Source organism: Bombina bombina, chromosome 7, assembly GCF_027579735.1.
Source record: "Bombina bombina isolate aBomBom1 chromosome 7, aBomBom1.pri, whole genome shotgun sequence".
Taxonomy (NCBI): Eukaryota; Metazoa; Chordata; class Amphibia; order Anura; family Bombinatoridae; genus Bombina; species Bombina bombina.
In genome coordinates, this window is record NC_069505.1 from 81116154 (window position 1) to 81140120 (window position 23967).

Genomic DNA, 23967 nt, shown 5'->3' on the forward strand with positions numbered 1-23967 from the left:
ACCATGAGAGAGGGTCTCGCCGCTGCAGCGGTAAGAAACTGACCCCCAATTGGATTCCGCATCTTGGTGGAGATGGCTTGGGAAGGCGGGCGGGAGGTAGCCTCGACGGGTAGTAGTGTGGCGGTATGTTGCTGCGCCACCTGAGGGGTAGGCCCTCAAGAGGGACCACCGCCACAGATGAGCACCGCATTATGGGCCCCTCTAGAGTGCCATCCAGCATCCAAGTTACCCTGGATGGGAGCGGTAAGGGGCAATGAAGCACCGGGAACTGGAACAGGCCCAAGGCCGGAAGCAGGCCCTAAGCCTGCAAAAAACGGGCCTAAAACTGCAGACAGGGATTGCACTAGTGACCACATGGTCGCTAGCTGTCCCTGCTGCAGAGACCCCAAATTCACTGGGCATGGCAAATTTGATGAGGGCTCAGCACCTGAACCAGTGAGGCCTACTATCCCAGCCCCAGAGGCGTCCATATTGGCACTAGGCCCGGGGGTTAGGCCCCAATAGCACTGGCACCACTTCTCCCCCCCCAGAAAACCCTGCCTCCTGTATGCCCCCAGACCCTGCCAATGCCCCTCCTAGGTGGTCAAGTCCCCCCTAGCCTCATGAATGGGTGGATGGGCCTGAAGGGAACGCTGGCCTAGCCTCAGAGAGGGCCCTTCGGGCCTAGGAGAAGGGGAACAATATCAAGGTCACTTATCTCTTTTTCCACAGGTGTTCTGCGTCCTGGAGATGAAGCCTCATCCCTGAACCGCAGTGGAGGAAGAGAAGACCTGCGAGACCTATCCATGTGGAAGCAATGAACACTCTCTCAGCTACTTGAAGATCCGTGATGTTCCTGAACAGAAAGAGGGCATCAAACTCCCAGAATCCCCTTCTTAACTGTGAGTAGAGACCCCTCCCTTAGATCTGCAACATTGTTGCAAATCTAACATTCAGCTCCACACACACTCCTCCTCCCTGAAACCTTAACCCTTAAGTCGTTCCCGGCTAATCTGGAGCCCTGCACTTTCAAACCACACAGCAGCAAATAAAGAAAAGTCTCGACCCATGTGTTCATAGCAGGGACACAGGATCAGGCTTCTAGTATACTCAATGATGTACCTGGCCGAGCTTCTGATTGGCTCTACTGTCACTTTAAAAAAAAAATGCAGAACAGTGATGGGCGGCCAGCTGCTTGATTATAAAAGAGATGTAGAGTTTTAAAATAGTAAGTTAAAAGCATTTTTATTACCTCCGACTTGATAAATAAATGACATTACAGTGAAGCATATGCCTTCTGTTTGCTGTCAAATTAAACACTAAATAAATGCAAAATAAAATGTTGGATTCAAAGCAAAGATTAACCTGGGAATAATTTGCAACTGTATTTTTTAAAGTGATATTACTTTATTAAGTAAATTAAGTGTAAAGGTATGGGGGCCTATTTATGTAAGTGCAAGCGGACATGATACAATGTAGCGTATCATGTCCGCTGCACATCGATAAATGCTGACAGCATACGCTTTCTGCATTTATCATTGCACCAGCAGTTCTTGTGAACTGCTGATGCTGATGCAATGCCGCCCCCTGCAGATTTGCGGCGAATCGTCCGCTACCAGTTAGAGAGAGCTATAAAAGAGTCACTAAAGTGTGCAGGCAGTGACGGTGTGGAATATAGCGGTGTTAAATGAACAGTACATTTTAAATTGAGTTTTTATGATCAGATAGAGCATGCATTTTTATCAACTTCCCAGATTAAAGGAGGCATATACAGTATTTGCAGCCTCCAATCAGCAGCTAGTACCAGTGCATTGATGCTCTTAAGTCTACCTAGGTATTACTTCCAACAAAGGATATCAAGGGAACAAAGCAAATTAAAAACAGAATTAAATGCACATTTGTTTCAAATTGCATGCTCTATCTTAATGATGAAAGGTTAGATTTGGGTTTAATGTCTGTTTAAGAAAGAGTAGAGTATAAGCTTGATAGTGACTGGGTTTAACAAAAAATCATTTGGATTGTAGAAAATATTTCAATAGCATTAACAATTTATGAAAATAAATTTGATTTTGACAGATTTGACTTGTGCTTTGTTTGATCAAATGTGTACCAATAATTGGTTTGAATTTGAATCCTTAGCAAAGAAAAAGGAATAGCCGCCCTAATTAGGCACTAAGGAGAAGGGCTGATAAAAACAAAAAATTATTGGAACAGTTTAAAATAAGGTATGTGGCAGGCAAACATCCTTTTGAATTTGAATCCACATAATGGCCTATATTTATCAAAGTCTGGCGGACCTGATCCGACAGTGCGGATAAGGTCTGCCAGACCTCGCTGAATATGGCGAGCAATACGCTCTCTGTATTCAGCCTTGCACCAGCAGCTCACAAGAGCTGCTGGTGCAACGCCGCCCCCTGCAGACTCTCAGACAATCAGCCACCAGCATTGGGGCATCAATCAACCTGATCGTACTCGATCGGGTTGAATTCCGGTGATGTCTGTCCGCCTGCTCTGAGCAGGTGGACAGGGTTATGGAGCAGTGGTCTTTGTGACCGCTGCTTCATAACTGCTGTTTCTGGTGAGCCTGCAGGCTCGCCAGAAACATGGGGCATCAAGCTCCATTCAGAGCTTGATAGATAGGCCCCAATGTTTCTCTAAGTTAGTTGGAGTTGCCAGTTATTGATTGTCAAGACAGGGGGAAATCAGAATACAAAAAAGTATAAGAAGCATCTAAAATAAGCACTCACTTCCAACGTATATTAATACCCCTTCAACTGGTTGGGTCTGGGCATTTCACATCTGCAAAAACATATCAGATATCTGTCTTATCTATATCTATAATAAAGAATCAAAAACCGCTCTGCAACTTGGGTACTGCTTGAGTTGATTGAGGCATCTTTGCTGTAGATAAGATATCTGAGAAGCTTTTGCATATATCTAACGCCCGGTGTTCTGACAGATTAGCCAATTCCGTCACATCCAGTGACATGGAATCAGCTGTGTGACCCCAAATTCTTTCACTACTTATGTGCTCCACCGCGTCACTGCATTTTCCAGTGTATTACCACATTCCAATCGACGCAAGTCTGTCAGATCAGCCAAGTCTGACCAAAAATGTAATCACTGTGCATGTGCCTAACCACAGAAGCTAATCTCTACAACAAAATTGCTTGCTAGCCACACATATATACAGTGCACTGTAATTCCCCCATCTTCAATGTGGGTGCCCCACCAATCCTCTGGCATCCACCCCAAGGGAACCTTGGGAAATTACGTTTACAAGGAGGGCTTTGCCAAAATAACGATGCCCTGAGCACTCAGAAGAGAAATATAAAAAACAATCTTTATTTGAACAAAATTAAAAATTCCATGAACATGCAGGAATCAAGGAGAAAACTGTCCTGACGCGTTTCGCACCCATAGTGGCACTTAGTCATAGGATACACATAGAGCAAACCATCTCCTATTTAATATGGACCCAGCCAATCGGGGACTAAACCAGAACACACATTGATACGCCCATCTCAAATATAAGGTGGTATGACCGGAGAAAAAAACAATAATAATAGATAAAAAAACTGTGATACAATGTCCTTGAAAATTGCCTTGAATGGTAATATATTACTAAAGTGCTTTCCAAGCATGAACATTTTATGTTGTATATCTTTTCTTTCCTAAGATATGTTGAGCCCACGGCGTCCTCAATTACTGTTGGGGAATATTACTCCTGGCCAGCAGGAGGAGGCAAAGAGCACCACAGCCATGCTGTAAAGTGTCACACCCCTTCCCACAAACCCCAGTCATTCATTTTGCCTTTAGTGCAAGGAGGAGGTGAAGTTTTGGTGTCTGAAGAAGATTTAATTTATTTTACTACAATCAAGATTTTATTATTTTGAAAGCCAGGAGTAGGTTTGCTCTGATCTTTCCTTTCAATATGGGTTTAGCCGTACTCCACGTTAGTCTCTTCAGTAGGGCAGTGGTGGCTTTTAAGCAGTTAGGAACTTGTGGGGTGGGCCTCACTGCAGTTTCCTAAGATGTTGCTGCCCCTGTGTAGAAAGCCAGTGTAGGTTTACTCTGTACTTCCTTTTTTCCACAGGTCTCTGTGAGGTGTGGCTTCCTCTCATGCCCGGTGAGCTGTCTTCCTGCCAGACAGCTAGAGGCGCAGGTAGGTGCCATACTTTATCTTTTGAGAGAGTTACTGGCACTTAAGGGTTAATTTCAAGCTGCACGAATATGGGGACAACAATCCTAAGCTCAAGGGTTTTTTTTGGCAGTGTGCAGGCGCTTGGTCTGTGACAAGAGAGGAGAATTCAGTGTATTATAAGCTTTATTCCCATTGGTGGCTCAAGGGTTATTTAATGGTATAAAATGCAAACAGGAGAGAGAGAGTGCCTAATAGTGTGATATTGTCTGGATAATCTGGAGCAAAGAAATAGTGGCAGCATAAGAAAGGTACTCACAAATGAGTTGGCACTCACAAGTAGTGCATACGAGCAGGCTGACCTTTAAACTGCAGTCAGTACGCTAGGGGATCTGTCCTGTAGGTGCACACCTAGGACGGGTATTCAGCTGGTCGTAGATGCTGCAAATAGAAGGGATTCCTCTGCACACAGCGTGTGTACGTTGATTAGACGTCTGCGGTCCAATTGTTCAGCTTGGCAAATAGAGTGACTCTTAAAACACACAGCGTGTGTGAGTCATTTCCGTGTTTGTAGCAAACAGTTCGTGTAGCTTTAGAATATTGCCAAATTAATAAGAATGTGATGGTTAAAAACAGTGACAGCGGCATAAGATGTATTGGGATTAAAAATTAGCATCTATTATGAGCAATACAACGCGTTTCTCAGCCGTTATGCTCTCTAGCTGTTTCATCAGGTAAAATTGTAGGTATAGCCATGGACAAGACTTTAAAAATACCCAGAAAGCTCATGATTGGGTGGAACATCCACCAATAAAAACACACAATACATCTGTTACAAAGAATATCAAATAAAAACACAATGTTACGCTGTCATATATAAAAAGCAAAATATAAATGATTGAAACATAATTTGTATGTATAATACATTAGGTAAAAACAAGTGAAAGATGAATATAATGAAGGGAACAAAGGAAAAAATTCTGAACAAAAAGAGAGAAAAATATATATATATTATGGATATGTGTAGCGATACACTTAGTGAGAAACTGAATGGCTACAATTTAATCTAATGACGTAAAAAGACTGAAACTGGAAAAATAATGAGAAGGGGAAATTCAATATTATACACTAAGAACTGTTGAATTATAGAAAAATTATGTAAAGTATGAGATACTCACGATTGTAATAACTGTGATTCGATGGAAAGTAAGAAAAATATAATACTAAAAAGTTAAAACATATATAAAAAAGAAATATATTTGATAACAGGGGGAAAAACGCTGTGTGTCAAATGTAAAGGAGATATCCTTATTAGCACTTTTTTTTTAAAAACGGCGGCTGGTGTAAAAAAATTGCTTTGCTGAAAGTTCAGAGTATACGAGTAAAAAATTATTAACTAAGAGTGCGAAGTATATGAGTATAAAATACAGTCATTCATTCTGCTGAATGTCTGAAATGAGACACAAAAATCTAAAAGATTATTTACAGTTAAATATAAATTAAGTGTAGGTAGAAAAATGATATAGTAAAATAAAAACAGACTGAAGACTTATGAACCATAGTTCTCCAGATCTAATAAAAAGTAGTATGAAAAAGGGGGATATATCTGAAATATCGACACGATGAAACGGACATCAAAAGTTGACTAGAAAAATGTGTGAGGGTGTCAAAAAAGTGTGATAGATGATGCCAGATAAATTTGATGATAAACAATCCGTATAGGAATTGTAGTGGTGTATATTGTTTTTTCTATAATTCAACAGTTCTTAGTGTATAATATTGAGTTTCCCCTTCTCATTATTTTTCCAGTTTCACTCTTTTTACATCATTAGATTAAATTGTAGTCATTCAGTTTCTCACTAAGGGGCCTAGTTATCAAGCCGTCAACCTCAAATACGCTGGAATTCCGCAGCGTATTTGTGGCGAGGCTGATTCGCCTTAGTTATCAAAGGCTAGAGACCGGCAAAAGTAGAATTTTGTGACGTAAACTTCGATCCGCCGGACTCAGTCGATTCTTACGTCACTCCAGATGTTCCGCACACAAGTGCGGCACAATCTGACTACTTTTGCTAGTTATCAAAAAACTAGCAGGTACGCTCGGCACTTTTCCGGCCCAGCGTACCTGGTTTTCAATCCGCCACCCTGGAGGCGGCGGATCCCATAGGAATCAATGGGAGTCTGACCATAGCGAAAGTACAAGTTCGCTGCTGCCAGACATCCCATTGATTTCTATGGGAGATGTCTGCACCTAACACCCTAACATGTACCCCGAGTCTAAACACCACTAATCTGTCCCCCTACACCGCCACAACTAAATAAATGTATTACCCCCTAAACTGCCACTCCCGGAGCACACCGACACTATAATAAATATGTTAACCCCTAAACCGCCGCTCCCGGAGCCCACCGCAAGCTACTCTATACATATTAACCCCTAAACCGCCGCTCCTGGAGCCCACCGCCACCTACATTATACCTAGTAACCCCTATCCTGCCCCTCCTATACCGCCGCCCTCTATAATAAAGTTATTAACCCCTATCCTGCCGATCCCGCACCTCGCCGCAACTAAATAAATAGTTTAACCACTAAACCGCCGCTCCCGGACCCCCGCAACCTATATTAAATTTATTAACCCCTATCCTGCCCCCCCTACACCGTCGCCACCTATAATACATTTATTAACCCCTATCCTGCCCCCCCTACACCGCCGCCACTGTAATACATTTATTAACCCCTAAACCTAAGTCTAACACTAACCCTAACACCCCCTAACTTAAATATCAATTAAATAAATCTAAATAATATTTCTATTATGAACTAAATTAATCCTATTTAAAACTAAATACTTACCTTTAAAATAAACCCTAATATAGCTACAATATAAATAATAATTATATTGTAGCTATCTTAGGATTTATTTTTATTTTACAGGTAACTTTCAATTTATTTTAACTATGTACAATAGCTATTAATTAGTTATTAACTATTTAATAGCTTACCTAGCTAAAATAAAGAGAAATTTACCTGTAAAATAAAAACTAACCTAAGTTACAATTACACCTAACACTACACTATACTTAAATAAATTATTCCTATTTAAAACTAAATACTTACCTGTAAAATAAACCCTAAGGCCTAGATTTGGAGTTTGGCGTTAGCCGTGAAAACCAGCGTTAGAGGCTCCTAACGCTGGTTTTAGCCTAACTCTGGTATTTGGAGTCACTCAAAAAAGGGTCTAACGCTCACTTTTCAGCCGCGACTTTTCCATACCGCAGATCCCCTTACGTAAATTGCGTATCCTATCTTTTCAATGGGATTTTTCTAACTCCGGTATTTAGAGTCGTGGCTGAAGTGAGCGTTAGAACTCTAACGACAAAACTCCAGCCGCAGGAAAAAAGTCAGTAGATAAGAGCTTTCTGGGCTAACGCCGGTTCATAAAGCTCTTAACTACTGTACTCTAAAGTACACTAACACCCATAAACTACCTATGTACCCCTAAACCGAGGTCCCCCCACATCGCCGACACTCGATTAATTTTTTTTAACCCCTAATCTGCCGACCGCCAACTACGTTATCCTTATGTACCCCTAATCTGCTGCCCCTAACACCGCCGACCCCTATATTATATTTATTAACCCCTAATCTGCCCCCCACAACGTCGCCTCCACCTGCCTACACTTATTAACCCCTAATCTGCCGACCGGACCGCACCGCTATTATAATAAAGTTATTAACCCCTAATCCGCCTCACTAACCCTATAATAAATAGTATTAACCCCTAATCTGCCCTCCCTAACATCGCCGACACCTAACTTCAATTATTAACCCCTAATTTGCCGACCGGAGCTCACCGCTATTCTAATAAATGTATTAACCCCTAAAGCTAAGTCTAACCCTAACACTAACACCCCCCTAAGTTAAATATAATTTACATCTAACGAAATTAATTAACTCTTATTAAATAAATTATTCCTATTTAAAGCTAAATAATTACCTGTAAAATAAATCCTAATATAGCTACAATATAAATTATAATTACATTGTAGCTATTTTAGGATTAATATTTATTTTACAGGCAACTTTGTAACTATTTTAACCAGGTACAATAGCTATTAAACAGTTAAGATATATTTAATAGTTACCTAGTTAAAATAATTACAAAATTACCTGTAAAATAAATCCTAACCTAAGTTACAATTAAACCTAACACTATACTATCATTAAATTAATTAAATAAAATACCTACAATTACCTACAATTAAACCTAACACTACACTATCAATAAATTAATTAAATACAATACCTACAATTACCTACAATTAAACCTAACACTACACTATCAATACATTAATTAAATACAAAACCTACAAATAACTACAATGAAATAAACTAACTAAAGTACAAAAAATAAAAAAGAACTAAGTTACAAAAAATAAAAAAATATCTACAAACATAAGAAAAATATTACAACAATTTTAAACTAATTACACCTACTCTAAGCCCCCTAATAAAACAACAAAGCCCCCCAAAATAAAAAATGCCCTACCCTATTCTAAATTACTAAAGTTAAAAGCTCTTTTACCTTACCAGCCCTGAACAGGGCCCTTTGTGGGGCATGCCCCAAGAAGTTCAGCTCTTTTGCCTGTAAAAAAAACATACAATACCCCCCCCCCCCAACATTACAACCCACCACCCACATACCCCTAATCTAACCCAAACCCCCCTTAAATAAACCTAACACTAAGCCCCTGAAGATCTTCCTACCTTGTCTTCACCATACCAGGTTCACCGATCGGTCCTGAAGAGCTCCTCCGATGTCCTGATCCAAGCCCAAGCGGGGGGCTGAAGATGTCCATGATCCGGTAGAAGTCTTCATCCAAGCGGGGCAGAAGAGGTCTTCCATCCGATTGAAGTCTTCATCCAGGCGGCATCTTCTATCGACATCCATCTGGACGACGAATGACGGTTCCTTTAAATGACGTCATCCAAGATGGCGTCCCTCGAATTCCGATTGGCTGATAGGATTCTATCAGCCAATCGGAATTAAGGTAGGAATATTCTGATTGGCTGATGGAATCAGCCAATCAGATTTAGCTCGCATTCTATTGGCTGATCGGAACAGCCAATAGAATGCGAGCTCAATCTGATTGGCTGATTGGATCAGCTAATCGGATTGAACTTGATTCTGATTGGCTGATTCCATCAGCCAATCAGAATATTCCTACCTTAATTCCGATTGGCTGATAGAATCCTATCAGCCAATCGGAATTCGAGGGACGCCATCTTGGATGACGTCATTTAAAGGAACCGTCATTCGTCGTTCAGTCGTCAGCCAGGATGGATGTTCCGCGTCGGAGGTCTTCAGGATGCTGCCGCTCCGTTCCAGATGGATGTCGATAGAAGGTAATTGTAGGTATTGTATTTAATTAATTTAATGATAGTATAGTGTTAGGTTTAATTGTAACTTAGGTTAGGATTTATTTGACATGTAATTTTGTAATTATTTTAACTAGGTAACTATTAAATAGTTCTTAACTATTTAATAGCTATTGTACCTGGTTAAAATAATTACAAAGTTGCCTGTAAAATAAATATTAATCCTAAAATAACTACAATGTAATTATAATTTATATTGTAGCTATATTAGGATTTATTTTACAGGTAAGTATTTAGCTTTAAATAGGAATAATTTATTTAATGAGAGTTAATTAATTTCGTTAGATGTAAATTATATTTAACTTAGGGGGGTGTTAGTGTTAGGGTTAGACTTAGCTTTAGGGGTTAATACATTTATTAGAATAGCGGTGAGCTCCGGTCGGCAGATTAGGGGTTAATAATTGAAGTTAGGTGTCGGCGATGTTAGGGAGGGCAGATTAGGGGTTAATACTATTTATTATAGGGTTAGTGAGGCAGATTAGGGGTTAATAACTTTATTATAGTAGCGCTCAGGTCCGGTCGGCAGATTAGGGGTTAATAAGTGTAGGCAGGTGGAGGCGACGTTGTGGGGGGCAGATTAGGGGTTAATAAATATAATATAGGGGTCGGCGATGTTAGGGCAGCAGATTAGGGGTACATAGGGATAATGTAAGTAGCGACGGTGTCCGGAGCGGTAGATTAGGGGTTAATAATAATATGCAGGGGTCAGCGATAGCGGGGGCGGCAGAATAGGGGTTAATAAGTGTAAGGTTAGGGGTGTTTAGACTTGGGGTACATGTTAGGGTGTTAGGTGCAGACGTAGGAAGTGTTTACGCATAGCAAACAATGGGGCTGCGTTAGGAGCTGAACGCGGCTTTTTTGCAGGTGTTAGGTTTTTTTTTCAGCTCAAACAGCCCCATTGTTTCCTATGGGGGAATCGTGCAAGAGCACGTTTTTGAGGCTGGCCGCTTGCGTAAGCAACTCTGGTATCGAGAGTTGAAACTGCGTTAAATATGCTCTACGCTCCTTTTTTGGAGCCTAACGCAGCCTTTATGTGGACTCTCAATACCAGAGTTATTTTTATGGTGCGGCCAGAAAAAAGCCGACCTTAGCTACGCGGGTCCTTACCAACAAAACTCTAAATCTAGCCGTAAGATAGCTACAATGTAATTAATAATTACATTGTAGCTATCTTAGGCCTAGATTTGGAGTTTGGCGGTAAAAGGGCTGTTAACGCTCCGCGGGCTTTTTTCTGGCCGCACCATAAATTTAACTCTGGTATCGAGAGTTTAATCAAATGCTGCGTTAGGCTCCAAAAAAGGAGCGTAGAGCATTTTTACCGCAAATGCAACTCTCGATACCAGAGTTGCTTACGGACGCGGCCGGCCTCAAAAACGTGCTCGTGCACGATTCTCCCATAGGAAACAATGGGGCTGTTTGAGCTGAAAAAAAACCTAACACCTGCAAAAAAGCAGCGTTCAGCTCCTAACGCAGCCCCATTGTTTCCTAAGGGGAAACACTTCCTACGTCTGCACCTAACACTCTAACATGTACCCCAAGTCTAAACACCCCTAACCTTACACTTATTAACCCCTAATCTGCCGCCCCCGCTATCGCTGACACCTGCATATTTTTTTTAACCCCTAATCTGCCGCTCCGTAAACCGCCGCAACCTACGTTATCCCTATGTACCCCTAATCTGCTGCCCTAACATCGCCGACCCCTATATTATATTTATTAACCCCTAATCTGCCCCCCTCAACGTCGCCGACACCTGCCTACACTTATTAACTCCTAATCTGCCGAGCGGACCTGAGCGCTACTATAATAAAGTTATTAACCCCTAATCCGCCTCACTAACCCTATCATAAATAGTATTAACCCCTAATCTGCCCTCCCTAACATCGCCGACACCTACCTTCAATTATTAACCCCTAATCTGCCGAGCGGACCTCACCGCTACTATAATAAATGTATTAACCCCTAAAGCTAAGTCTAACCCTAACACTAACACCCCCCTAAATTAAATATAATTTACATCTAACGAAATTAATTAACTCTTATTAAATAAATGATTCCTATTTAAAGCTAAATACTTACCTGTAAAATAAATCCTAATATAGCTACAATATAAATTATAATTATATTATAGCTATTTTAGGATTAATATTTATTTTACAGGCAACTTTGTAATTATTTTAACCAGGTACAATAGCTATTAAATAGTTAAGAACTATTTAATAGTTACCTAGTTAAAATAATAACAAATTTACCTGTAAAATAAATCCTAACCTAAGATATAATTAAACCTAACACTACCCTATCAATAAATTAATTAAATAAACTACCTACAATTACCTACAATTAACCTAACACTACACTATCAATAAATTAATTAAACACAATTCCTACAAATAAATACAATTAAATAAACTAGCTAAAGTAAAAAAATAAAAAAGAACTAAGTTACAAAAAATAATAAAATATTTACAAACATAAGAAAAATATTACAACAATTTTAAACTAATTACACCTACTCTAAGCCCCCTAATAAAATAACAAAGCCCCCCAAAATAAAAAATTCCCTACCCTATTCTAAATTAAAAAAGTTACAAGCTCTTTTACCTTACCAGCCCTGAACAGGGCCCTTTGCGGGGCATGCCCCAAGGATTTCAGCTCTTTTGCCTGTAAAAAAAAACATACCATACCCCCCCCCAACATTACAACCCACCACCCACATACCCCTAATCTAACCCAAACCCCCCTTAAATAAACCTAACACTAAGCCCCTGAAGATCTTCCTACCTTGTCTTCACCATACCAGGTTCACCGATCCGTCCTGGCTCCAGCATCTTCATCCAACCCAAGCGGGGGTTGGTGATCCATCATCCGGTGCTGAAGAGGTCCAGAAGAGGCTCCAAAGTCTTCCTCCTATCCGGCAAGAAGAGGACATCCGGACCGGCAAACATCTTCTCCAAGCGGCATCTTCAATCTTCTTCCATCCGGTGCGGAGCGGGTCCATCTTGAAGCAGGCGACGCGGATCCATCCTCTTCTTCCGTTGTCTCCCGACGAATGACGGTTCCTTTAAGGGACGTCATCCAAGATGGCGTCCCTCGAATTCCGATTGGCTGATAGGATTCTATCAGCCAATCGGAATTAAGGTAGGAATATTCTGCTTCCGCTTGGGTTGGATGAAGATGTTGGAGCCAGGACGGATCGGTGAACCTGGTATGGTGAAGACAAGGTAGGAAGATCTTCAGGGGCTTAGTTTTAGGTTTATTTAAGGGCGGTTTGGGTTAGATTAGGGGTATGTGGGTGGTGGGTTGTAATGTTGGGGGGGGGGTATTGTATTTATTCTTTTACAGGCAAAAGAGCTGAAATTCTTGGGGCATGCCCCGCAAAGGGCCCTGTTCAGGGTTGGTAAGGTAAAAGAGCTTGTAACTTTTTTAATTTAGAATAGGGTAGGGAATTTTTTATTTTGGGGGGCTTTGTTATTTTATTAGGGGGCTTAGAGTAGGTGTAATTAGTTTAAAATTGTTGTAATATTTTTCTTATGTTTGTAAATATTTTATTATTTTTTGTAACTTAGTTCTTTTTTATTTTTTGTACTTTAGCTAGTTTATTTAATTGTATTTATTTGTAGGAATTGTGTTTAATTAATTTATTGATAGTGTAGTGTTAGGTTAATTGTAGGTAATTGTAGGTAGTTTATTTAATTAATTTATTGATAGGGTAGTGTTAGGTTTAATTATATCTTAGGTTAGGATTTATTTTACAGGTAAATTTGTTATTATTTTAACTAGGTAACTATTAAATAGTTCTTAACTATTTAATAGTTATTGTACCTGGTTAAAATAATTACAAAGTTGCCTGTAAAATAAATATTAATCCTAAAATAGCTATAATATAATTATAATTTATATTGTAGCTATATTAGGATTTATTTTACAGGTAAGTATTTAGCTTTAAATAGGAATCATTTATTTAATAAGAGTTAATTAATTTCGTTAGATGTAAATTATATTTAAGTTAGGGGGGTGTTAGTGTTAGGGTTAGACTTAGCTTTAGGGGTTAATCAATTTATTAGAATAGCGGTGAGCTCCGGTCGTCAGATTAGGGGTTAATAATTGAAGGTAGGTGTCGGCGATGTTAGGGAGGGCAGATTAGGGGTTAATACTATTTATGATAGGGTTAGTGAGGCGGGTTAGGGGTTAATAACTTTATTATAGTAGCGCTCAGGTCCGCTCGGCAGATTAGGGGTTAATAAGTGTAGGCAGGTGTCGGCGACGTTGAGGGGGGCAGATTAGGGGTTAATAAATATAATATAGGGGTCGGCGGTGTTAGGGGTAGCAGATTAGGGGTACATAGGGATAACGTAGGTGGCGGCGCTTTGCGGTCGGAAGATTAGGGGTTAATTATTTTAAGTAGCTGGCGGCGACGTTGTGGGGGGCAGGTTAGGGGTTAATAAATGTAATACAGGGGTCGGCGGGGTTAGGGGCAGCAGATTAGGGGTACATAAGTATAACGTAGGTGGCGGTCGGCAGATTAGGGGTTAAAAATTTTAATCGAGTGGCGGCGATGTGGGGGGAGCTCGGTTTAGGGGTACATAGGTAGTTTATGGGTGTTAGTGTACTTTAGGGTACAGTAGTTAAGAGCTTTATGAACCGGCGTTAGCCAGAAAGCTCTTAACTCCTGCTATTTTCAGGCGGCTGGAATTTTGTTGTTAGAGCTCTAACGCTCACTTCAGAAACGACTCTAAATACCGGCGTTAGAAAGATCCCATTGAAAAGATAGGATACGCAAATGGCGTAGGGGGATCTGCGGTATGGAAAAGTCGCGGCTGAAAAGTGAGCGTTAGACCCTTTAATCACTGACTCCAAATACCAGCGGGCGGCCAAAACCAGCGTTAGGAGCCTCTAACGCTGGTTTTGACGGCTACCGCCGAACTCCAAATCTAGGCCTTAGGATTTATATTTATTTTACAGGTAACTTTGTATTTATTTTAGCTAGTTAGAATAGTTATTAAATAGTTATTAACTATTTAATAACTACCTAGCTAAAAGAAATACAAAATTACCTTTAAAGTAAATCCTAACCTAAGTTACAATTAAACCTAACACTACATTATCTTTAAATTAATTAAATAAATTAACTACAAATAACTACAATTAAATACAATTACATAAACTAACTAAAGTACAAAAAAAAAAGCTAAGTTACAAAAAATAAAAAAGAATAAGTTACAAACATTTTAAAAATATTACAACAATTTTAAGCTACTTACACCTAATCTAAGCCCCCTAATAAAATAACAAAGCCCCCCAAAATAAAAAAATGCCCTACCTTATTCTAAATTAAAAAAGTTCAAAGCTCTTTTACCTTACCAGCCCTTAAAAGGGCCTTTTGTGGGGGCATGCCCCAAAGAATTCAGCTCTTTTGCCTGTAAAAGAAAAATACAACCCCCCCAACATTAAAACCCACCACCCACATACCCCTAATCTAACCCAAACCCCCCTTAAAATAACCTAACACTAATCCCCTGAAGATCATCCTACCTTTAGTCGTCTTCACTCAGCCGAGCAGCGATGGATCCGAAGAGGAGACCCGGAGCGGCAGAAGTTATCCTCCAAGGGGCGCTGAAGAAATCTTCCATCCGATGAAGTGATCCTCCAGTCGGCGCTGAAGAAGTCTTCCATCCGGGCGATGTCATCTTCCAAGAGGCGCTGAAGAAGTCTTCTATCCGGGCGATGTCATCTTCCAAGCCGGGTCTTCAATCTTCATCCCACCGACGCGGAACATCCTTCTTTACCGACGGACTACCGACGAATGAAGGCTCCTTTAAGGGACGTCATCCAAGATGGCGTCCCTTCAATTCCGATTGGCTGATAGGATTCTATCAGCCAATCGGAATTAAGGTAGGAAAAATCTGATTGGCTGATTGAATCAGCCAATCAGATTCAAGTTCAATCCGATTGGCTGATCCAATCAGCCAATCAGATTGAGCTCGCATTCTATTGGCTGATCGGAAGAGCCAATAGAATGCAAGCTCAATCTGATTGGCTGATTGGATCAGCCAATCGGATTGAACTTGAATCTGATTGGCTGATTCACATATCACATAATTAGGAAATTTGATTATTACATCCAATTCATTGTAGTTTATGTTTCCCCCTTTTTTCACATTGTTAGTATCTCACCTCAACCCATTACATTAGTTCCTATCACACTTATTCACCACATATTTCACAATCTTTGTTAGCCCATTCACACACCTCCACACTCTTATTTTATCGGGCGACAATGTCACTACATTATTGTTTTCCTTATTAATGCAACCCACTATTATTATCTTATCATCCATATATACATTAGGATCTAAGTCCCTTATTGTTATTCACTAGCTATTCACCTCACACACACCATGACACTTTATTTATATTTATTGAACTAAATGGCAACATACAGACTTTAGAACGCAAAACCACATATTTGGTTGATTGGTGTATTTTCTAGTTTCTAAGTTTATATTTCAAGTCTTTTTCCTTGTCTACACTAATTAACAGGGAAATTCAGAGACTTATTTGATCGCCGAAACCACAAGATTAATCACTTTATTCAGTATTATTTTTATCGACATGTGGACTTTATGCTGTATCGCCATGAGTCCATGATGTGTAATCTCACTATTAGTGATATCTATTCACTTATTTTATGTTCTATCATATAGATCGTAATATTATATATATAAATATATAAATAACCAATGGTATGATACCAATCACAATTCACGTTTTTCTATTGGTGTTAGAGGTAGATATGGGCGTAACCATTTCGCCCTTAGCAACCATAATGGATAGAGATACATATACGCTCGGGCCGTAGTGATCATGTGATCATGCGTCGTCTCTTTTGACGTCTGAATCACGGCAATAGCTATTTGCTACATTCCCGACCACATGACGCTACGTCATGACAACATTATCTGTAGCATGCAGTATAGAGTGTAACCAATGAGAATGGCATATAAGGACAGGCCCCTAACATGGTCGCAATCTATTGGCCAGGTATGCAACATATGTTAGCTTGTTTACTCCTATAACAACATTCACAGTGAACGATCGAAACTGTCAATCTTCGATCTAACTGTTCACTACCACATTTTCTTTATAGACACATCGGTAAATAAGGTTCTATACTTGACAATATAGATGTAACAAATAATTTTAACTAATTGAACAGTACACCACCACAACAATGGGGAGTGTTGGGAAAGGAAGGACGTGATAGGTCAATCTGTGCAAAGGAAGGGGAGGGTTTATTTGAACATTAGGTTACTGAGCCCTATATAAAGGGCACCCATGTACACAATGAATATACAAGCCTGAGGAAACGGGGTGCTCCCCGAGAAACGCGTCGCTATATTGTATGGTTCTATGGGGAGATAGGTTGTCATCACCCAGCTGTAATTTGTTATACCGTTTGGTATTTTTATTTTGTATAATAAAATACTGATTTTATACTTTTACATAAGTCTGGTGTTGGTGTAACTACCCTCATAGCAGTAACCTGAGGGCACTCTAGCTCTTCCTCCTCCTTCCACTGCAGTTTTGGCCGAAGTTTGTCATCCAGGAGACAAAGATTTCCAGTTCATCTGGGGGAGACCAACACACAGCCAGCTGGTTTGCTGTTGAAAACCAGCCCGCCCCTACTGGCACAAGAGAGTGTCGCCTCGTTTGTGAGTACCCTTATTCTGCTCCTTTATTGGATTTTCTGGTTATATTGATCTACACATGTGGCGCCTCTGTTTTTGTTTTTGTTTTACATCATAGAATTACATCATCCAGTTGGGTGAAGACAGAGAGCAGCCTGTTCAAGTACTGATGGACATTTGAAGAAACTTGCTGGACTTTCCAGATCTGGTTGCCCAGACTATAGATCTGTACAATTCTTAACACTCAAACACAGCATTACTCACTTGAAATTTAACATACCGTGTGGGTATATTTGGTGTAAAATATTGTTATTTGTCCTATTGCTAGTTGACATCCCTCCACATTCATATACTAGTACATATATCTTTGTATCTTTATGTATACTTCTTGCAAGAGTTAAGCGCCTCCTATAGAAGCCTAGTGATAGTTTTATCACGGTGCCTTCTGTTTAGTTAGATTAGGTGTAAGTAGCTTAAAATTGTTGTAATATTTTTAAAATGTTCGTAACTTATTTTTTTATTTTTTGTAACTTAGCTTTTTTTTGTACTTTAGTTAGTTTATGTAATTGTATTTAATTGTAGTTATTTGTAGTTAATTTATTTAATTCATTTAAAGATAGTGTAGTGTTAGGTTTAATTGTAACTTAGGTTAGGATTTATTTTACAGGTAATTTTGTATTTCTTTTAGCTAGGTAGTTATTAAATAGTTAATAACTATTTAATAACTATTTTAACTAGCTAAAATAAATACAAAGTTACCTGTAAAATAAATATAAATCCTAAGGCCTAGATTTGGAGTTTGGCGTAAGCCGTGAAAACCAGCGTTAGAGGCCCCTAACGCTGGTTTCTTACGGACTCTGGTATTTCGAGTTCAGTTACCGACACTCAAAAATCACCTAACGCTCAAATTTCTACCGACACCTCAGACCCAGTAGTAAACATATACCGACAAAATAAACATCCACGAATCACAAAACAAATATTACACAAACTACACTTACACTCATACAAACACTACACTATATTACTACACTATATTTATTTTTCAGATTTAATAATTTTTCATCAAAATACAAAGGATTAAAGTTGCGAGATCTCGGGTGTTAGAAAAAAAACAACACAAATCCATTTTCCCATTGACTTACATTGACACACGGGAAAAGACCCTCATATACCTACATCTAAGTAATAACATTATCACAAACATACACTCATCGTTGCATACAAACAATATACACCACATGACATACAAAAAATATTTATTTATCACAAAAAGAACACGATTTAGTTACTTTTTCACACAAGCTCATGACGTCACTCACTTTACGAGGAAAACCAGTCTTAGAAAAAAAAAATTACCAATTTTTAGAGCCTCCATTGACTTCTATTGGGAAGACGTGCTCGTGCACGCGAAACCCACATTTCCCTAACGCACGCAAATAGCGTAGACAGAAAAACTCCAAATACCAGCGCTAGAAAATACATGATTTAATGCGTTAGACCCAGCTATGATAAATAGATCAAGAAATGACTATTTCCCTATGGTGGATTTATGGATTTTACTTTTTGAATATTCACAACACCATTAAATTGTTTCAGACTTTTATATTACATCAACTACAAATCAACATCACTAGTAACAAACTTTTATTTAAAAAAATATTACATTTAAACGGACACAAAAATAATGTCAACTTTTCAGGATTCACAAACACTACACAATGGGAAACAATTCTCATTTACCTTTATTATTGCATTTCAGTTAGTCAACTCATATGCTTGCAGCAACAGCATATCTACATAGGCTTAACACATGATCACTCATGGATGCACATACATTACTTTTAACATTCACTCATACATGTGCATTCAAATGATGGGGGAAAAACACATTACATTCTCTATAGGAATCACAAAACAGAACATATGGATTTTACTGTACTTTTAACATCATGATTCCATCACCAGAAACCATTAGGAATTACGTACAACAAGAACATCATTACACCAGATTACAGATGTCACTTTATGGGAAGGAACAACAATGCCAGACCGCTATATAGAAGTCAGCATATGTGGGACACAATCACAATATATACGTACATGTACATAACACGCATCACCCATCACGCAACCACAAAGCACACATTTATTCAGCACACAATAACAACGTAGCACAATACAACAACACAATGAGGATTTCAGAACTACATAGGCAGGTTAATAATATCATGACGTCATTAGAAGATTCAACCATACACATCACAGATTCACGACTGTACCGCCCCTTTCGGAACTTTAACACTCAATACTACAATACAACATATACGTAAAGAACAAAAATCTGTTAAAATCTGACAGCGCTCAACCTTGTGTCTGTAGCTCCTAGTATTGTGGGTACCAGCGCCCCCAAAAAGGTGAATATAGTGCTAAAAATAAATACACAGAGCGCCTCCTAAAAGGCTAAGACACTAGTAGTGACAAGATTATTTAAATAAAAAATATATTGAAATTCTATAGGGGTATATAAAATATTTTATAAGCTACTTATAGCTAAAATATACAAACAAGATACAAAAGTGTATCCACTTAAAATTAACAATAAAATATGCATATATCTATATAAAAAACAATACAATTGTGGTTAAAAACCACAACAATATACAATCTTAATCACAAAATAAATTACAATAAAACAGCTGTTGATGGTTGGATAAAAAATAAATATAAAAACATCAATTTACTGAGTAGGTGTCCATAAATATGTAGGTCCCAAACTTTAAATTCTTTCCAGAGAGTGAATGTCCAATATGAAGATTCTATTTTAAAACAGTTATCCTTATATATCCCTCGATAAACGGTGAAATGATGAAGTGTGTAAAAAAGAAAAACGTAGTGGTTTTCAAATCAGATTTCAAAAATTATTGTGAATATCCAAAAAATCCTGAAAAGATGATGTGATGAAGTGGGCGTGAATAGTCAAAAATGTGTGTACACAAAAATGAAAAAAGAAAAAGGAAAAAATGTAAAAAAATAATCCAAATGAATATTTAGGATGTGTTAAAGTGAATAACACACTTATAAAGTGACCCTTATGTGAATACAAGATGTGAAGAGATGCTCCTAAAAAGTTATTCCTGTGTGTAAACGATGAAAAAATACAGAAATGGATCCTATGTCTCAGGGATCAATTCATTCAAAGATATACCTGTAATAAAACAAATATAACATAGTGCAAAACTGCTATTCAAACTTAGTCAGTAATTGAAAAGAAGCTTACCATATATGTCAACGCGTTTTGGCCCTAAGAACTGGGCCTTTATCAAGACTATAGATGGATTAGCATGGTAGCTCCTTTTATAGCTATTACTGGCCAATAAGTGCCAGTGTTGTTTTGGCGCCAAAAAATAACCTCTACTTCCTGTTCCTGTTGACCTGGAAGTAAAAAAATAACCTCTACTTCCTTTTCCTGTTGACCTGGAAGTAAAAAAATATAACCTCTAATTCCTGTTCCTGATGACCTGGAAGTACTATTGAGTTTATTCTATTTTTGTATATATGTTCCTAGTTTCATGGTAAATTCATGCTATGTTTCAAATAAAGTACATGTTCATTTTTATTTGTTTCATTAATATTTGAAAGATAATATTTGCCTAAAATCGGCAAACCGGAAGTGTGTGTTCAGTCATTTATCACCATGGAAACCAATATAAGAGTGAATGAATAGAACAATTTTCAGTCATATATTTAGATTTACCATGCCTGATCTGAAAATAGGCTTAATCTATCTTAAGGTAACTAGCTATTTTTGAAAATTGTAAGGCTGCTTGTTAGGCCCTTCTTTGACAGAAAAGACGAGTGAATGAAAAATGTATTCTACTTAGGGAAGACATCAAAGTAATAAATATTATAGTGGATATGACACTATTAAGGAATACAATAAAATAAAATAGAAGATTCTTATTTAAAAAATATAACAATCTAAAAGGGTCCTAAAATGTAAGCAATAATTTCACTGTCCCTATAGAGATATCTATTTAGGAAAAGCGTATAGAATGTCTTCTGGAATGTCATAAAAAATCATATATTTTTTTGATATATAGAAATATCAAGAAACCTATTAAGATAAACATTGTCATATAGCCTCCTATATGGAGACGACCCAGGGCTAAAAAACATTGGAATGATAAACATGATAAAAACATTGGGATCATGAACATCGATTGTAAACATAATTAAAATATAATTAAATTGTTCGAATGATAAACATGATAAAAACATTAGGATAATGAACATCGATTGTAAACATAATTAAAATTTATAAAAATTAGAATATTAAAATATTTCAATATTTGAAACTCTCCATCAGTAATAGTAATGCAAAGTGGCAGGTGAAGAGGGGGGGTGCATGGTTATATTAACAGAAGTACTTGAAATCACCTGCCACTTTGCATTACTATTACTGAAAGAGATAGGTCTTATTGTAATTGTGATTTCAAGTACTTCTGTTAATATAACCATGCACCCCCCCTCTTCACCTGCCACTTTGCATTACTATTACTGATGGAGAGTTTCAAATATTGAAATATTTTAATATTCTAATTTTTATAAATTTTAATTATGTTTACAATCAATGTTCATTATCCTAATGTTTTTATCATGTTTATCATTCAAACAATTTAATTATATTTTAATTATGTTTACAATCGATGTTCATTATCCCAATGTTTTTATCATGTTTATCATTCCAATGTTTTTTAGCCCTGGGTCGTCTCCATATAGGAGGCTATATGACAATGTTTATCTTAATAGGTTTCTTGATATTTCTATATATCAAAAAAATATATGATTTTTTATGACATTCCAGAAGACATTCTATACGCTTTTCCTAAATAGATATCTCTATAGGGACAGTGAAATTATTGCTTACATTTTAGGACCCTTTTAGATTGTTATATTTTTTAAATAAGAATCTTCTATTTTATTTTATTGTATTCCTTAATAGTGTCATATCCACTATAATATTTATTACTTTGATGTCTTCCCTAAGTAGAATACATTTTTCATTCACTCGTCTTTTCTGTCAAAGAAGGGCCTAACAAGCAGCCTTACAATTTTCAAAAATAGCTAGTTACCTTAGGATAGATTAAGCCTATTTTCAGATCAGGCATGGTAAATCTAAATATATGACTGAAAATTGTTCTATTCATTCACTCTTATATTGGTTTCCATGGTGATAAATGACTGAACACACACTTCCGGTTTGCCGATTTTAGGCAAATATTATCTTTCAAATATTAATGAAACAAATAAAAATGAACATGTACTTTATTTGAAACATAGCATGAATTTACCATGAAACTAGGAACATATATACAAAAATAGAATAAACTCAATAGTACTTCCAGGTCATCAGGAACAGGAAGTAGAGGTTATATTTTTTTACTTCCAGGTCAACAGGAAAAGGAAGTAGAGGTTATTTTTTTACTTCCAGGTCAACAGGAACAGGAAGTAGAGGTTATTTTTTGGCGCCAAAACAACACTGGCACTTATTGGCCAGTAATAGCTATAAAAGGAGCTACCATGCTAATCCATCTATAGTCTTGATAAAGGCCCAGTTCTTAGGGCCGAAACGCGTTGACATATATGGTAAGCTTCTTTTCAATTACTGACTAAGTTTGAATAGCAGTTTTGCACTATGTTATATTTGTTTTATTACAGGTATATCTTTGAATGAATTGATCCCTGAGACATAGGATCCATTTCTGTATTTTTTCATCATTTACACACAGGAATAACTTTTTAGGAGCATCTCTTCACATCTTGTATTCACATAAGGGTCACTTTATAAGTGTGTTATTCACTTTAACACATCCTAAATATTCGTTTGGATTATTTTTTTAAATTTTTTCATTTTTGTGTACACACATTTTTGACTATTCACGCCCACTTCATCACATCATCTTTTCAGGATTTTTTGGATATTCACAATAATTTTTGAAATTGGATTTGAAAACCACTACGTTTTTCTTTTTTACACACTTCATCATTTCACTGTTTATCGAGGGATATATAAGGATAACTGTTTTAAAATAGAATCTTCATATTGGACATTCACTCTCTGGAAAGAATTTAAAGTTTGGGACCTACATATTTATGGACACCTACTCAGTAAATTGATGTTTTTATATTTATTTTTTATCCAACCATCAACAGCTGTTTTATTGTAATTTATTTTGTGATTAAGATTGTATATTGTTGTGGTTTTTAACCACAATTGTATTGTTTTTTTATATAGATATATGCATATTTTATTGTTAATTTTAAGTGGATCCACTTTTGTATCTTGTTTGTATATTTTAGCTATAAGTAGCTTATAAAATATTTTATATACCCCTATAGAATTTCAATATATTTTTTATTTAAATAATCTTGTCACTACTAGTGTCTTAGCCTTTTAGGAGGCGCTCTGTGTATTTATTTTTAGAGCTATACGTAAAGAACAGTTTGGAACAGCATTATTAGGGAGATTTGAATGGGACAATTAATAAATATTGTCAGATCGCAAATCACTTATATATATAATACTACAGATGACAGCCGGAAGTTATTCAGCATTAGTGCGATTTGAAAGGGACACATACAATATTGACAGCTCGGCAATCACTTATATATACAATACTACAGATGACAGCCGGAAGTTATTCAGTATTAGTGCC

The 23967-nt window shown here is 37.6% G+C and overlaps 1 protein-coding gene across 1 annotated transcript in view; it reads left to right on the top strand.

Annotated features, from left to right (window-relative positions):
- Positions 1–253: 253 nt before the first annotated feature.
- The window catches only part of LOC128636234 (mucin-2), a 212029-nt gene continuing 188315 nt past the window's right edge, over positions 254–23967 (top strand). Inside the window, exon 1 of the mRNA XM_053689272.1 lies at positions 254–435. Coding sequence (XP_053545247.1) covers positions 254–435 — 182 coding nt within the window. The remainder of the gene's footprint in view (positions 436–23967) is intronic.